At 37.9% G+C, this 16,398-nt stretch overlaps 1 protein-coding gene across 1 annotated transcript in view; it reads right to left on the bottom strand.

Annotated features, from left to right (window-relative positions):
* Positions 1 to 897: 897 nt before the first annotated feature.
* Positions 898 to 16,398, bottom strand: part of NCOA3 (nuclear receptor coactivator 3) — a 71,191-nt gene continuing 55,690 nt past the window's right edge. The window contains exons 6-23 of the mRNA XM_065754565.1: positions 15,811 to 15,911; positions 14,706 to 14,880; positions 13,953 to 14,141; positions 13,592 to 13,693; positions 12,672 to 12,812; positions 12,220 to 12,367; positions 10,959 to 11,344; positions 9,816 to 10,696; positions 8,200 to 8,335; positions 7,102 to 7,290; positions 6,327 to 6,566; positions 5,507 to 5,633; positions 4,843 to 5,014; positions 3,806 to 4,102; positions 2,792 to 2,896; positions 2,112 to 2,334; positions 1,735 to 1,909; positions 898 to 1,157 (exon numbers count right to left, since the gene is read on the bottom strand). Coding sequence (XP_065610637.1) covers positions 1,001 to 1,157; positions 1,735 to 1,909; positions 2,112 to 2,334; positions 2,792 to 2,896; positions 3,806 to 4,102; positions 4,843 to 5,014; positions 5,507 to 5,633; positions 6,327 to 6,566; positions 7,102 to 7,290; positions 8,200 to 8,335; positions 9,816 to 10,696; positions 10,959 to 11,344; positions 12,220 to 12,367; positions 12,672 to 12,812; positions 13,592 to 13,693; positions 13,953 to 14,141; positions 14,706 to 14,880; positions 15,811 to 15,911 — 3,944 coding nt within the window. The 3' untranslated portion in view covers positions 898 to 1,000. The remainder of the gene's footprint in view (positions 1,158 to 1,734; positions 1,910 to 2,111; positions 2,335 to 2,791; positions 2,897 to 3,805; positions 4,103 to 4,842; positions 5,015 to 5,506; positions 5,634 to 6,326; positions 6,567 to 7,101; positions 7,291 to 8,199; positions 8,336 to 9,815; positions 10,697 to 10,958; positions 11,345 to 12,219; positions 12,368 to 12,671; positions 12,813 to 13,591; positions 13,694 to 13,952; positions 14,142 to 14,705; positions 14,881 to 15,810; positions 15,912 to 16,398) is intronic.

The following is a 16,398-nucleotide window of genomic DNA, read 5'->3' as shown; positions in this document are numbered from 1 at the left end:
GACTCGCTGCCATGTGTCACTTCCCTTTGTAACAGCAGTGCGTGGCTCACACAGCACGGTTGGAGATGACAGGGGCAGGTGTCAGCAGTACTTCTGTTGAAGAAAGGAAGAGAGCATTAGAGAAAGTTAAAAATTCCTTTGCTGAAAAACTGGTTAACGTGCTGCATTTTGGAAAGGAAAGTACTGATAGTTTCTAAGTAGAAGAGCATTTTAGTCTTCTGTTTTGAACACAAATGTGTAGAAAACAAGTGCTGTCCCAGAACTCCATACACACATTCTCTGGTTGCCTTCGCTGTATGACGTGGTTTTGGAAAACCTGACATTTCTCAGTCCATTTCCCCTCTTTATGAGGATACACCCTCTAATAGCTTACTTGTCTTGCAGAAGTCCTCAGGTGACTTTGGCTGCTTCCCCAGGTACCTCAGGTAAACTGTCACGAGGTCCTGGTGACTTAGCTTATCTCAGTATAATACTGCCCATTCCTTGGTATTTTATGGAAAGATTACAGCAAAAGTTTATTTCCTACTTCAACTTTCCTTGCAGTGCCTGTTATAAGCTCACTATCCCCTTAAATAAGTGGCCTGAATTTTCCACAGAGTCCTGCTATGCATACAGAAAGTATCCTAAGGTAGTGTTATGGTGAGCACCATCCCTAGCTTCTAGAAAATACCGCCCTCACACAGTTCTTAGTCAGACTCGTCTGACTCAAGTTACCTTTCACAATCCCTGGGGTTTCTCCAGGCTCCCTTTGTTGCAGTTCTTTGAGCAGTTTAAACTTTGATCCTATATATGATACTTCAAAGTCAACAACTAATCACTACTGCTTGGGTTTATCGTGGATTTGATAAGAATATCACCAAAAATAAGGTATTTCTTGGGACACGCAGGCTGCAAGTTCACAGACAGAAAGGCAAACAGGGAAACAGAACAGAGTTGTTTCAGAGGGATGGCTTGAAGCAAATCATACTCAGCTGGAAAAGAGTCAATAGATCATCACTCCTTATGTACAACTTACCTGGTCTGGACCCATAGGCATCCCTGACATGGGCATAGTACTAATATTCATCTGTCCAATATGGCCTCCGCTGCCATTCATGTGCATCATACTGTATGTTGCAGCATTACCTTGATGGCTGAACTGTTGCTGTGGGAAGGAACTGAAGCACAAAATGACAGAATTACATTTCAAGAAGTTTACTCATTATTATATTGCACTCCCTGCACCAGCTGCCAGCACGTGAAAGAACTGTTACCAACAGAAGCCTAAAACTATTCCTACATTTACTTGTTTCTACATACTGTCTATTTAATATAGAAATTAAAGCTTCCCTCCAGAAAGAAATTCTGAATTTTGAGGTACATGCAGAATTATGTGTATGCATTTCCTCCTGTAAGCTTTTTTTTTTTTTTGGAGGCTTCAGTTATGGCTGTATTGTACACTATTCTATTCTGTAACACTATTCTGAACCACTGCATTTCCCCCAAGTTATTTTTTCAGTATACAGTGAATGAATGTTGTTTCCAGCTACTGCAGAGCTCCAATACAAATGGAGCTAGATATGTTTGATCTGTTGATTTTGTAAACCAGAACATGATCAGGACAACAGAGATGTTACAAATACCATTATAATTCCCTCTTCTAAACCCTCTTCCTGCAACAGTTTAACAATGTTTCAGAGTTTGGGCAAAATGAAAGCCATTTTTTGAGCAACAGGTCATAGCTGTACATTTCACCTGCTCCTGGCCATGCCCCCTGATGGCCAGCCCTTCATCTCAGGAGACTGGTACATCGCTGCTGCCTGGGGATGCTGCATCATAGGAGTCTGGGAAGGTCCAATTCTTGATGCCATCATTGGATTGGGAGGGCTCGGTACTCTAGTAAACGTAGGGTCAGGCTGTTGGCTTATTCCTTAAAGACAAAGAAAAATTCCCTCCAGTTACCATCACTTAGCATTTTTAGCTTATCTTCTTATGGGAGCAGAGAGAAATTATTTTCTAGGAGAATTTTTGATTTTTCAGAATAATCAGAATTTAGCTAATTTGGATAAATAATAAAAAGGGAAAAGAATATCAGACAGGCATAAAGAAAAATCAATTACTAGTACTTGTACCATAATTAGCTGGATAGGAGAATTGCTGTGGAGGAACTTGAGCCATTGGAGGGCCGGTCAGAGCACTATCCATGCTTCCTGAGGCAGTCACATTTGGTGGTGGACTGAAGGCCTGAGGTTGTTGCTGCTGCATCATCATTGCCATCCTCTGTTGTCTAAAATGATGACTTATTAGCTCCCTGTTACGCTGAGCCACCATTTGAGCATTAAGAAAACCTTGCTGCTAACCCCCAAAGAAAAGAAAAATCATATTAGAAAATCTTTTGCACAGCAAGTTGTCATCAGTCAATATGCTTGCTCCTAAGACACACTATAACCATTACTAAAACAAAGTTAAGAAAATCCACTGCTAGTACAAAAATCATCAACATGTAAGACAAAGGTGTTTGTTATGTTGTTATGAGTACTGAACAGGTGATGTGGTAGTCTACTATTCCCTACATGGTAAAGACTCCCAACAGACTGCACAGAAAGCATGGTGCAATGAACAAACCCCTCAAGCCTCATGAGTGAGGCAGGAAATTCATCTTTGTTCATTGTTACAGATGGGAAGGAAAAAAAGGAAAAAAGAATGCTGTCATACTATGAAAAAAAAAGACCCACGCTCTAAGCAGTCCTGTGAAAGATGTGGCAATGTGAAAATGACTGCTTCAGAAGCAGCTGGTGTAATATTTACTTACCTGTGATCCCACCTGTGGCTGCATTACTGGTCTCATCACTGAGGTATTACCACTGCCTGGACTTTCCATTTTCATTTCAAGAGCTTGACGAGTTTGATTCATAAACTTAGAAAAAGATATTTTAGCAGTGTTAGTTTGAAAACACTGGTACCTGAACAAAACACTGGCAATCCCTTTACCCATCTCTTGATCAAAGAGCAATGTTTAATTTATCCGTGTTTGACACACGTACAGCACAATGCTATTTGTTATTAAGCTCAAAACAGACACAAAAAGAAAAACCGTCCAAACAGAACAGCACTTATGGCCTTTATTTTTCTCTTCCAATTAGCTCTTTTTAAGAACGACTATGCAGCACACCATCTATTTGTTCCCAATCACGTTTAGGGCGGAAGGTTTGTATTTTAAGCAAAGCTGCTGTTATGTTTCTGTCTCCTTCCATTTCCATCACAATACTGCAAACCCATGCAGCCTGAATGAGTGCAACACAGCAGTCAAGACAGAGCACACTATTTCCCAAGGATTTAACCTTGCCATTCTGTGTCACACAGCACTCTCTCCGTTTCCTGAGTCTTATTTGTAAATTGTACATTTTCAAAACCTTCATCACATCCAACTGCATTTCCCAATGGCCACACCTTTTCTTTCCATTCAGCACTATATTCCATACTACAATCACATTCAGGGAGTTTCAGGAGTCTGAATTTCAGCATCAATAATGAGATCATCCAGAGCTGTGTGCTACAGGATTACTGTTTTAATTAGAAAATACTTCCTGTGCTGCAAGAACCAATTCAATCTATAATGAAGTAGATGAAAGATAAATACTTGTCCTAATAAGGGTTCTTTCACGTCTATACCTACAGGGTAGCCAATGTAAAAAGCACTGTTAAAATAAAGTTCCATCCTTACAATCATCTGCTGTAATGCCAACTTCCATGTTCCCGAAATAATACACTTAGTGCACACCTCGTTCTGAAACAAAACAAGAAAGTAAAAGCAGGAAAAGATCACCTGCTGCCCCTGAAGCCTCTGCTGGAGCTGCATGCGGAGCTGCTTTGGTGTATTGGTCCGAGGTCTCATTGCATTTGCTCTAGGATGCATACTTTGAAGTTGAAAATTGTTTTGTTGGCTCATCTGATTCATCACAGAATTAAAGGATGGCTGTTGTCCCTGAACGTTATTAAAGCCTCCTGGCAAGGCTGTGCCCTGCCCTTGGTAGGGCTGACCATATAATGAAGGCTTCTGGTCAATCATCACTGCGGAGTCCTGACCTTGAAATGAATCTTGTTTGGGTTCCAAAGTTTGCCCCTTTAAGAGATACAGAACACATACTGCTATTGAAAATACTGCCAAAGTGTGAATTGCTAAGGAACAACACAACGTCATACAAAGACCAGTAGTTTCTTGAGCAGAAAACAGTATTAGCAGACTACTACGAAATTTGTCTCCGGACAAGTGACATAGCACAAGTGGCTATTAATAATTTACTTGAAAATCAGTTCAGCTGATCACTGCTTATATTTATATCATTATAAAAGCACTCCTGCTCTTTTAAACTGCAGTTTGTACAAATGACAGCATGATTTTGTGATTTCCAGTAAAGTTTCCAAAAAGAATTTCTTATTTGCTACCCATGCAAATTCAAGCTGGAATTGAAAGAGATGGAAATATCCTATTCATGAACTGCCTGTAAAACACTTCAGTCCCACCTCAGTTGACTACAGTTATATTAAAGAAACCTAACTCATATTCTGCGTATAGAATTATAATGATTTACACTCCCCCCAAAAAAAAAACAAGTTATATACCAAATGATAATAAATATAACTAATAAAATGGTATCTTTTTAACTCAAAAGAAGTTTAATCATTTTTTAAGTTTTCCAATGAAAATCATTTCCAAAAATTCAGAAAAGTGGACACAAGAACGTGAAACCACACATGCAAATGAGGAGGTTCTCTTCTCCCTTTTTTTTTTTTTTTTTTTAAGTACTAAAATAACACAGGCTTCTGGAAAGATAAAAGCGACCAGAATCTCTTCCTTCTTACTTGGTTCACAAGATCAGGAATTCCTAGTGCTCTGTCAATTTCTTCCAGGCTTGTGACATCTGTATTACTCAGCAATGTGTGCAGCTGATCCAAAAGAGCCCTTTCATCATTCTGTCCTTCCACACTTGGTGCTGCACTTAAGAGGTCATCCAAAGAATTTCTCACTAATTGTCTATAAACATTAAAAAAGACAAAAAAAACCCAAACAAACCATTATGGACTGCAAAGACAAGTGCTTAGTTTCCATACAGTGTACTCTTAACTTGGCAATAAGAAAGTACTATAATCATTCACAAGACTGAAGAACTTAAGGCCCAGATTTAGGTCCTGAAATGCTCAGGCAATTGTGATCTAACCTTGAATATATGTAAATTTTTTTTTCTCCTCTCATCTAAATATTAGCTTCTGCATGAAAGACATAATTTAAGATTTTCCCAAGTTCTCAACTCAAGGGCTGACTTATTTTGCTAGGAACACCTTCTGTGGAGTTGGGTTAAACAATCACCATCCATACTGTGACAGAATAGCAGCAGAACTGGGTAGAGATTCTGACTGTCTTTATCCCCTCAGTGTATGCTGCACTGATATCTTCCAGATCTTATAAGTGCTCTTGATGAAGAGTGAACAGCTGCATCCAAACTTCTTAAAAAATCTTTAGCTCTACCTGTTTTGTAAGCCCCGTGATGCTTGCTCCATGGACAGCATGCTGTCTGGCCACGATCCTGGCTGGCTGCCTGGTCCTGGCTGCCCATAAGGATTCCCAGCCATACCAATGTTGATCTCATTTGGCCCTGTAAGGTAAAGCAGTTGTTTATAAAGCAAAAGGTGTCATCTCGCTCTCCAGCATTCACAGTGAGCATTGTTAACGATCACACAAACAGTGAAGCAGCTTCGAGAGCCTTCTAATACTAGATTTCAAAGTGCATACATATACCAATTCACACATAAGATGATTCAGAAATATGACAGACTGCGGATTTAAATATGAATACTTAAGTGAGTATCTGGATTTGCCAATTTCATATGAAATTTGAACAATCTACACGAGATGAGTTTTGAAAATCTCAAGAAAAAGCTTTAAAAAAAACCTGATCACTAAAAAGCTCACAGCAAAAATGCATTTATGTTAAAAATTATTAAATAAATTAGGTAGTGCAATGAATTAATTTGATTAGAATACTAGTATCTTCACCTAAAATCACAAAAGGCATCTGGTTCTGGGGCTTTATGAGAGAAGCACTGCACTCGGAAATAAAAATAATAGAGGAATTATCCAAAAAAGATCTATACACAGCTTGAATAATTTCTTATATGAAGTAGAACACGAGAAAATAACAGCAGTATCACCAGAAAGTCATAAAATGCCCCAGGCAGGGGCAAATAGCTGTCTTAACCTCAGAAAGTGGCCTTCAGCTACAACTGTACAAGACTGAAAAGACTCATGAGACAGTGCTGAGTATCACCAGGAAAAGTCAAGAACCTACTCATATGCATCATCTGCTGCTGGAGCATGGGCCTCGTCCCAGGGATGCTGTTGGAACGGACGGGCAGCCCAGGCACAGAGCCACCCACTGCGGGCCTGGGAAGGGACGCACTGAACTCAGCTCCTTGTCTCAGCATGGGAGTAGAACCTGGAGGTTCCAATCTGTTGACCTTTGAGTTTGGCAACCCCCAATCTCCGGACTGATGTTGATTCACAGATACGCTTCTATTGGGAGCACTTGCTATAATGAAAAGCAAAAAATACATTTATTTTTTCATCTAGAATGTACTATGTGCTTCTGTTTTACTTTTAACTGGATTTTATTGGGTTTGGTTTGTTTGCCAGCAAAGACACCTATCAGTGACAACACAATTCACCTAACACCTACAAAAGCAATTAAAGCTTACTGTGCTATGATTAAAATCATCAAACAGTTATACTCATCTAAACACATTTTAATTGTTAATGACTGACTGCCACTGTGACTTATTCTTGCTTTTATATATCAAAAACATTCATTAAATTAAAAACTCATAATAGCCAAAAATCATGTAACCATTAAGTTACAGTACCATACTGGTAATGATACACAGATAATAAACTGTTGCACTATCATAATTTTAACTAGAGATAATAATTGAGAAGTTTGTATATGCTCATTATTACATTAATATTCTTTAAAGTTTCTTCTCCCAAAGCTCACACTACAATCTTTTAACATCCTTAACTTTAAAGCTTTTTCTTTTGCAACAACAAATATTCTACAGTCAACAAACCAATATTTGCTCCGAAGTTTTCCTGATTTTCAGTCATTCTTGGACTTCCACCCATCATGTTTTGCTTTTGCAACACAGAGAACGCATTGACATGCCTCACTGGAGCACCTGAGCCCACAGGGCTGTCTAAAGACATGGCTCTGCTGAAAGGTGGGCGGGCAGTCTGCACAGGCTGGGGGCTCCTCATACCTGCTGAAGAATTTAAGAATGCAACTGTATATTTTGAACAGAAAGAACTACTAACAACTTACATAAACTGTTCCTATTTACAGGCACGTATTTTTGACCTCAACAAGCCAACAACAGCTATTCTGCACATATTCTCACTGCCCACATCACATTTTGAATGCATAATTAAGAGACCTTATGGGCAAAGCCAAATGTAAGTTCATTTTGCCCTGGACATAAAAAAAAAAGTTCATTTTAATTTAATTCCATAATGAATAATCATATTTCTAACATTTTGAAACACACTACTATTACAGACACATTAATATACATGAGTGGACTTGTCAGGCCTTTGGATAACTGACTTGGAAACAGAAACAAGGCGAACAGTTCCCTGTTTGAATCAGCAGGAATCCAGCAGCAGTATGGTTTTGAACACTTTGTATAAAGTGGACTCATCAGTGGACCAGTGCACTCCACAGCCAACAATGTCAGTGGCCCTAGACGTACTTATACTTGATTTCACATTTTTCATTGTTATAAATGTGCCCATATACGTGTGCCCAATGTTAAAAGGAAGTGACAACTTCAGTGATACTACTCTTTTAGCAAAGTTAATCTTCTCCATTACTCAGCTTCCAATTACAAAGGTCATTCCTTTCAATGACACGGATTTGCAGGACACAAGATATTTCTACATAGAGCAAATGAGAAATCAAAGGCTTGCCACCTATCCCATATTATTTCCCTTGGACCACAAACTCAGTTTCAATTTACATTTTTCCTGATGTCCAGCCTCTGAGAAATCTGCTGGACAAAAAAAAAACAAACACAAAATGAGGAATTTATCTACTATGTACACAGCACATCATCAGGTAAGAAGAAAACCCCAGTTTTAAAACCAAAGTGATTTTAATAGAAATTTCTTACTCAGTGGAGCATTTCCTTGAAATAATGCTTGCTTCGTTCCAAAGTTATTTCCACTGGTAGACATAGCATTATTATAAAACTCTGAACTAGTCAGATCCCCTAAAATTGCATCCAAATTATCCAAGTCTCCACTCATCTGAAAAAGAAGCAGTAAAACAACAAAGGTTATTTGTTATCATATACATATCCTTCAGCTTTTACTTAATTCATCATGAATCCCAGTATGGAGATAATGCTTTAGTTCACTGACAGTACCTTAGGATTTCTCCCAATTTCCAAAGAACTTCCAATATCAATTAACCAAATTTTTTTTAACCATTTTTTCATTTAATTTTGACAACGAGGAGAAATTGGAAGCACACAAATACAATCATTTTTGAATATAAAAACTGCAGTCAGAACAAAATGAAAACAAAGAAAAAAAAAACAGCAAACACCACCAAAAAATGTGTCTCATTCTGTGACAAATAGTAGATTTTCCATAAACAAATATCCAGATTCGATCACTGCTAAACACAGCACCACATGAGAAGCACCCAGGATTTTCCAGGAAAGTGAAGCCCTAACCTTTTCCAAATATTTGTCTATAAATCAGATGTGGTTTTAACAGAAAAAGAACTGCATACATAATGGGTATGCATCTTTACAACGTAAGCCTCTCCTCTTTGTTAGCTGCAGCTCAGGAGGAAGTACTGACACCATGCATCGGGTAGCACTTCACAGCTGTAACTCTTCTGTAGGAAATAGCTGGAAGTGTTACAGGGCGTTTCATTTATACCCCAAAGATTGTATAGAAATTTATTTACAGAGTTCTTGCTGACTCGAGACATCTGACTTCCAAGATATCAGCATGCCTTCAGTAAACTCTGCCGTGCTGACTGCATTTATTCAAAGCAGTTCCAAATGTGACTTAAGAACTAAATACAGAAGAAATATTATCCATACTTCACAAATGTAAGAACAGTTGTCTCCAAGAAGCACACCACTGCTTTCATTAAGATATTCCATAGTGCTTTTCCACGCACAACCTTTCCTGGAATTTCAACACTTGCAATACCGAAACAAACACGTTGATCTATTTGAATTTATATGCATTTGAGACAAAAAAAAGTAATAGAATAAATGAACAAACTGAAACCAACCTCTCTCTAGTTTAAACATCGCACACTTCTGTGTTTTGCCTGCATTTTCAAACTGAAATTATGTAATGCCTGAAAGTTCTGCCTTTTGCTATCGCATTGCCAGCTAATTGTGGAGGCAACTACCAGCTCCATTTCCTAAGAAGCCATAAAGATAAGCATGTGCAATGAGAAACTGCAGATTTTATGTAAGAATTTTATGTAAACATATACTACCTTAATCATACCTTAACTTAAAGTTTACATTACTCCAGGTCTACAGAACAGCACATTTGGCCATGTATATGTATACACATATCCCACAGTTCTACCTGCCTGTGGTTTCTCAGTTACAATAAAAGCTGAACATGTTGTTTCCCACCATGTGCAAGCATCTTCCTTGGAAATGTTTACACATGCATACATTGTCCTTTCATAATTCACTGCAATGAGAAAATACTGCCTTGTTCGTTACTAGTGAGTTACATTATACTGTACCTCCTCTGTTGGTTCTGCTTTTATTTTCATCTCTTTTTCTTGACTGGAAGTAGGAATAGTAGAACTACTGCATTGTCCCATTTTATTATCCACATTTTCCACTTTTGGCTTTAACTCTTTGGAAAGTGGATCCTTGACATCATCTTTATCCAACAGGTATCTTAGTAAAGCATTGTTTTCTTTCTTCTTTGGACTCAGTTGCTCCTGTTTGACTGTACCTTCTCCACACGGGGCTGTGCTACTAGTGTCATGATATGTGTCTTTACCCGTAGCTTCAGCCGTTATTTTGGCAACCTCTGCAGGGGAATTACCATTTTGCAACAGTTTATGTAAAATCCTATGCTTCTCTTGCAGGAGTGACCCATGCACATTTGAGGAGGAAGACACCCCTCCAGATGTCGATGAGGAAACTCCTGAAGGACTGGTAACACTGGTAGAAGATTCTTTGCAATTAGAGTCCAAAGGAGAGTTTGATGCTGTAGAATGTCCTCTTTCATCTGAAGAGCATGTGAGTAGCTGAAGCAGCTTTTTATGCCCTTTGCTTTCAGATTGTCCTCTCTGACTTTCAGATGCATCCAGACTTCCCTCTTTACTATCTTTTTCACTAAGGACATCCCTGCTGTTTGATTGGCAGATGGAACTTTCCACCTGATTTTGTTCACAATACAAGCCCGAAGGGCTTTTGGAGTCATGGGTACTTGTTTTATTTTGCTGAGCTATGCTCACATTTGGAGAATTATCCAATTTTGGACCTGGTGAAGAAAGTGTTGATAAAAGGGAAGTTCCAACCCCCTCACTAATGGCTTGAAGAGCACTAAGAGAACTGCTAGAGAAAGTGCTGTTGCTGGTGTTGCTGGCAGATCCCATTGGAGAGTGCATACCTGTACCACAAGACAGAGATCAAACTTATTAGATTACAGCACTTCTCATATCTACCTTTACTTCAGGATTATGTACGACTGCCACACGGGGTTAAGTAGTTTAAAATAAATGTTTACCTCAAAATTAGGTATACTACATTGAAGTAACACATACAGGGTCACAGAACTGTTAAAAAGGATGACAAATGGATTGCACATCACAGTCAGAAAATATGTGAGAAAATAAAGCTTTAAAAAATTATTTACAGCAAAAATAAAGTACCTGTAACCGGAGAAAACTGGTGTGAATTCATTTTTGGACTCCCTCGATTCCTAGTAGATATCATTAGATTCTGCTGGTTGGAAGTTAAACCAGGACTACCATGTGGTGGGCTACTTATGTTTAACCCGTAACTGTTGTTCTGATAAGCAGAGGACTGCATTCCTGGTCCAGAGTTCACTGGTCCCATATTACCAGGGCCTCCATATCGAGAGCTACTCAGCTGACTCACTGCACTGGGGTCCCCCATGCCATAGTTCCTGTTCTGCATTGGCATGCCTTGACCAGGTGACATGTTCATAAGACCAACAGAACTTGTATTTCCAGCCACCGTTGTTCTGATGTTTTGCCCAACTGCATTAGGATTCGGTCGATATCCATTTTGTTCTCTGTAAATTCAAAAACATCCCCAGAGACCCCAAGAAAATGAAGTCATATCTTATTCAGAGTCAACTGCTTCAAAGACAGAATAACATGGTGATTTTTTTTCTTTTTTTTCTGTGAGAGCAATGAGAATTCATGCATCTCGACAAAAGCAGAACCAAACTATGTCACTCATTCATTCATTATACCTTCAGGTGAACTGAGTTACAAATGCATACAGTATCACTGCATTCTGTTTTTTCATCAGCCATTAGTTAGATTTATCAGTTAAAACACCTTTTTGCTCCCTTTCTGAGTCAACACACGACGCTATTCTTCTGCGCACACTAATGATACCCCAAGGAATCTCAGTTACTCATTTTGCAGCATCTGATGCTAGAAGCAGAGAAATTCCCTCCAGAGAGTGGCATTTTAGTTATTCTTGCAATCAACAAGAAAAGGTCACAGGAAGTGTTATTTAAGGTACATGTGAATCATCAGCAATGCATCTGATGGGGTGGGCTGTTGTGTGTTTAACTGGTCTGAAATTAAAAAGAGCAAGGTAAAGCATGTAACTAAGCACTTCTACTTCCTGTGTTTAATCATTAAATATGTTAGCTCCCAAAAATAACAAACACAAATCTAAGCCTCATGCAGAAACAGAAGAAAGCACCTCTCTTTTGACTGGGACTGTCACTCCGCCACTCAGTTCAGAAGCTATGTGCTGAACAAAATCTTAGACAGACACAGTTATTTGCAACTCTTACTTCTAGAACATTCTTGTTCAGTTTGAGTTGTAATCAGAATACTTTGGCAGAGTATTTTTTCACACATCCTCAACATCAGATATATTTTTAAAAGCTCTGACTTTTAGATGACAAACAGACACCAATGATTTCACCTTTGAAGAAAGTGTGTAGAGACAAATCCATGGCGGTCATTGGTTACAGGATTTCGAAACACTTTACTTTTTGTCTGTGCTGTCACTATAGTTCCATCCGCTAAGGAGAAGCGATACAGCGGTGTTTCAGCATGACCTTGTGTATAAGCTGTAAAGGAAATACACATTATCATTCATACTTAAAAGCACAAAAATCTATAGATTTGCAACAAAATACCATGAAAACTACCAGCACAGGCACATTAGAAAAACAGAAACAGAGAAACTTCTGTCAGAATTCCTAGTTCTTGAGAAGTCATCCTTCTTCAGGTTGCACACAGGGGTTCACAGCAATTAGGATAACTAAAAATATGGAAACAACGAACGTAGGCAGAATTTTAGAATTTGTTTTTCAGAAAAGAATTGCAGCCACCGAGAGAAGCAGTAAGGACACAAACACTGCAGATCTTCACCTTCGTGATAGTGGCGTTTGTTGGACCATGACTGTCCATCGTTGTGGCATAAGAACCTCTGGATACAGCGGCGAATCGTGTCCTCGAAGCCAGGTCTCATGGAAGATCGCAACGAGTTCGTATCGATGTTGACAAGTTTGCCTGTGACAGGAAAGAAAATATGCAAGATAACCTCTTTGTGACTATACCAACTGTTTCATATAAGGGCTTCAATATCACCGTCTGAATTCTTCATCAGCCTAACACCAAATTTTAAGTATAAAGAAGTTAAATTTATGGATAAACTGCTTGTTAATATATCAATAGTCAAAGGGAGTTAGTTAAGCGAGGAAGTTCAAACTGGTTAACATCAGAGCTTCTAGAAAACAAACAGCACCTTTGTCTCTGGTTAAGGCAGCCAAGGGATGCCCAGACAGTAAAACTCTCAAAAATACTAACCAGCTACAGTTGCAAATGAACATCTTAAACATAAATTGAAACACTGAAAAAGCCCCATGTACACTACATGAGTATTTCAATTTGAAAAGCATAAACGTTAGCTCACCCACTGCAGAAAAATATAAACATCCTAAAGAACACTCATTCCTTTCAATTATGATTTAAAATATTTCTTAGGTGTGAATGAAAGCATGATGAAAACAATTCAAAATGCTGCCAAGTAAAGAAACAAGGACAAGTAATGTTTTATACCAACGTGCCCAACAATGCCAAACAAGCACCCAGAAAGAAAATGTGTCCCATAGTTGTTACTGCACTCCAGTGCCAACAATGGCATGTTGCACAGAACAGCTGGGAATCTGGTTGTGAATTCTGCTAATTACTACAGATGCACAATTTATTTACATAGTTGACTCATATAAACTGAGAGAGCATGGACAAAAAGGATACCACAATACCATCACCTTCAACACAGTTCTCACCTGAAAGATCGTGTCTGGTAATAAAGCTCTCCGGATTTGTTGAAAATACTCTTTCTGCAGTTGCGATACGACGTGCCACGCAGATCATACAGGACTGTAAGTCTGTATTTAAAAAGAAAGCTTTTTCTTTCGTTTCTCTCCTATTTCATTCTGTCATGTAACCTAATAAAACAGCTGAAGAATCTTGCATTGTTTAATAGAATTACATAAACAATAAGAATTTATGTTTTTCTATTCAGTTCCTAATTCATTCAGAAAACGGATTGCACAAGCTACATATTGCATCGTAACACATACCAAACAACAGAAAGCTTTACTCGGAGAGTTCATTTCTGCACAGTAATTGCACAAAATCTCCTACCTTCCCCCTCTTCCATCATAGCTCTTGGCTGAGATAAAGCAAAGCACTGCATTGTTTCATATCTCTGGCGTGTATCCTGGTGGCTGCCTACATCTTCCAAAAGATCATGAGAAGTTTTCACCATCATCCGACAATTAAATGTGTGACTCTTCTGTCTCGGCGTGTCATTGGTCCAAGTAACTCCATTAACTTCCAAGAACACAGTAAGAATTTATAATCATTTTCAGATAAAATTCATAACCAATCTTTCTTAACTTAGATAACTTCTTGCTAGATTAGAGTATTAAGAAATTGTAAAATGCTTCCTGAGTGTATCATCAGTTCTACAACTTGGGAATAGTAGGACTGTAAATCAAGTTAAACTCATTTCCTAACACGACAATTGCAGTCTTACTTGAAGGAGAGCTGAAAAGTCTTTTCTTAAAAAGCCATACTTAAAAAGCAAGCAGTTCCCTCAGCTAGTCATGCGGTTTTAGGAAACATGTTCCTTTAGAACCCTTGTTTTAAGTTACAGATAAACAAACTGCAAAGGCTGGAGTACAGCGTTAATTTCCAGCACATTCATTTTTAGTGGTGTCCTTTAGGAAGAACATTCTAATACTCTTCAAGATTAATGTACTTCAGAAGTTAAATCTCCTTTGTAAAAGTAATTTGTTTTGTAAGGTCATCCATCACAAACTGGCTTATGTCTTTTTTCTTTTCTGCTTGTTTGCAAACAGTGCAATAACAGTGTAGTACAACAGCTTCCATTACCTGAAGATTTAGGTAAGTTTTTAAGGAAGTCCTTCCGGTCCTCTTCATGCAAGATACCATAGACACTTGTATTAACCAAATCTTCCTGTTTATACTGCAAATACTGTGTGACATTTTCTGACACAAATACTATGTTCCCATCTCGATTTACAACGAACAGGAAACCGTCCAATGCCTAAATAGCAACACAGCATATGAGACTGCATAATTCTGAACAGAATTTAGTTTAAAACTTTGCAGGTGCTAAATGTCAAGTTATAATACATGCATTTATTTTCAAAAGTAGAAATGAATTTTCACACTTATGTGCACAGAAAATGGAATGTGTTAGGGAATTATTTCAATATCCAAAACCTGGCTGTTCATTTGTTATTCAACTGAGATTTGCTGCACTGATTACCAGCCTTGTTTTATTCTTTCTTTATGGAAGCAAGATAATGAATTGATAACATTATTTCCATAGGTGGCAAACTGAAATAAGAAGAAATTTATCAGATCGAGTGATTAAAATACTATATTTTCTTAAATGAAATAAAAATTCAGGCTTTTAAGTTTCAAAAATGTTTTTTAATGCACTTTATGGGACTGATTTTTGAGGCATAAGGAAAAAGTAACTGCTATATAGCTTTTTTTTTCATTATTTTGTGGGTTTTTTTTCTGTTATTCTTATATTAGCTTACCTGATAGCAACATCTGGTGAATATGCTCCATGGTTTAGAAATAAAAACAACGCATATCACAGATCCCTGTTACTCATAAAGCCTCATCCATTTATTTTAACATCTAACAGTTAAAGCACATGAAAAATATTCCATGTATTGCTAAGCACAGCTTTAGTAGTAATTTGCTAATTCTTTATCTAGCAGTCATAATATGAGAAAAAAGCCAAGGCTATTCTTTTCTTCCCTTCCCTTCAGTGAAATTAAGAAAACACAATGGATTTTAACTCTGATCCTTTCAAACACTTATAGAAAACTATGTCTGGGTCAGAGATAAAATATTCTTTTATACTATTCCACTATAGGATTACTCTATTGTAGTAGTTTCAGCTGCTCTAAGTACTTTTTTCCCCCTCAGGATTTACCAAGTTCTAATTTGCACTTGCCTGTAGTAGAAGAGGTCCCAAGGAGTCCTTATCAATTACTCCTTGACCTGTGGAGGACACATCAGCCTTCTGAACATCATCATCATTGGAAACTGCTTTTCCTGAAACCCAGAAGACATATTTCAGTAAGCAACATTTCACACAGCCTACATTTTAGTATTAGAAGCTAGATTCTGGGAATGATGTGAACTAAGGGCAAAAAGAGAGGTACCAATGAGAAAGAAGAACTCATATTGACAGTTGCTTATGACCAGAATAAATGCCATAAAAGCTACATATCAAACTTTCAAGCTCATCTGACTGATGTATACCCAATGATTTTTTCAATGTCCATTAAACTAATTTCTTAGCACCTCTCTTCTTTCTGGTTTTATTTTGATTACCTCATCATCACCTGTCACAGTCTACAGATGCCATCAAAACTGTTCTACAAACAGCCTTTGGCTCATATTAATGTGTTTATATGTGTGTGTAAGCACATACATATGTATGCTTGTATACACACATATATATATAAACAAAATTACATCTTAAGAATCAAAACATCCTAAATCTATGACTGCAGACAAAGGTGAAATGATCATCCAC

Source organism: Cyrtonyx montezumae, unplaced genomic scaffold, assembly GCF_038088225.1.
Source record: "Cyrtonyx montezumae isolate F1298 unplaced genomic scaffold, pur_monq_1.0 scaffold_9, whole genome shotgun sequence".
Lineage (NCBI taxonomy): Eukaryota > Metazoa > Chordata > Aves > Galliformes > Odontophoridae > Cyrtonyx > Cyrtonyx montezumae.
This window is presented reverse-complemented; position numbering and strand designations above follow the sequence as displayed.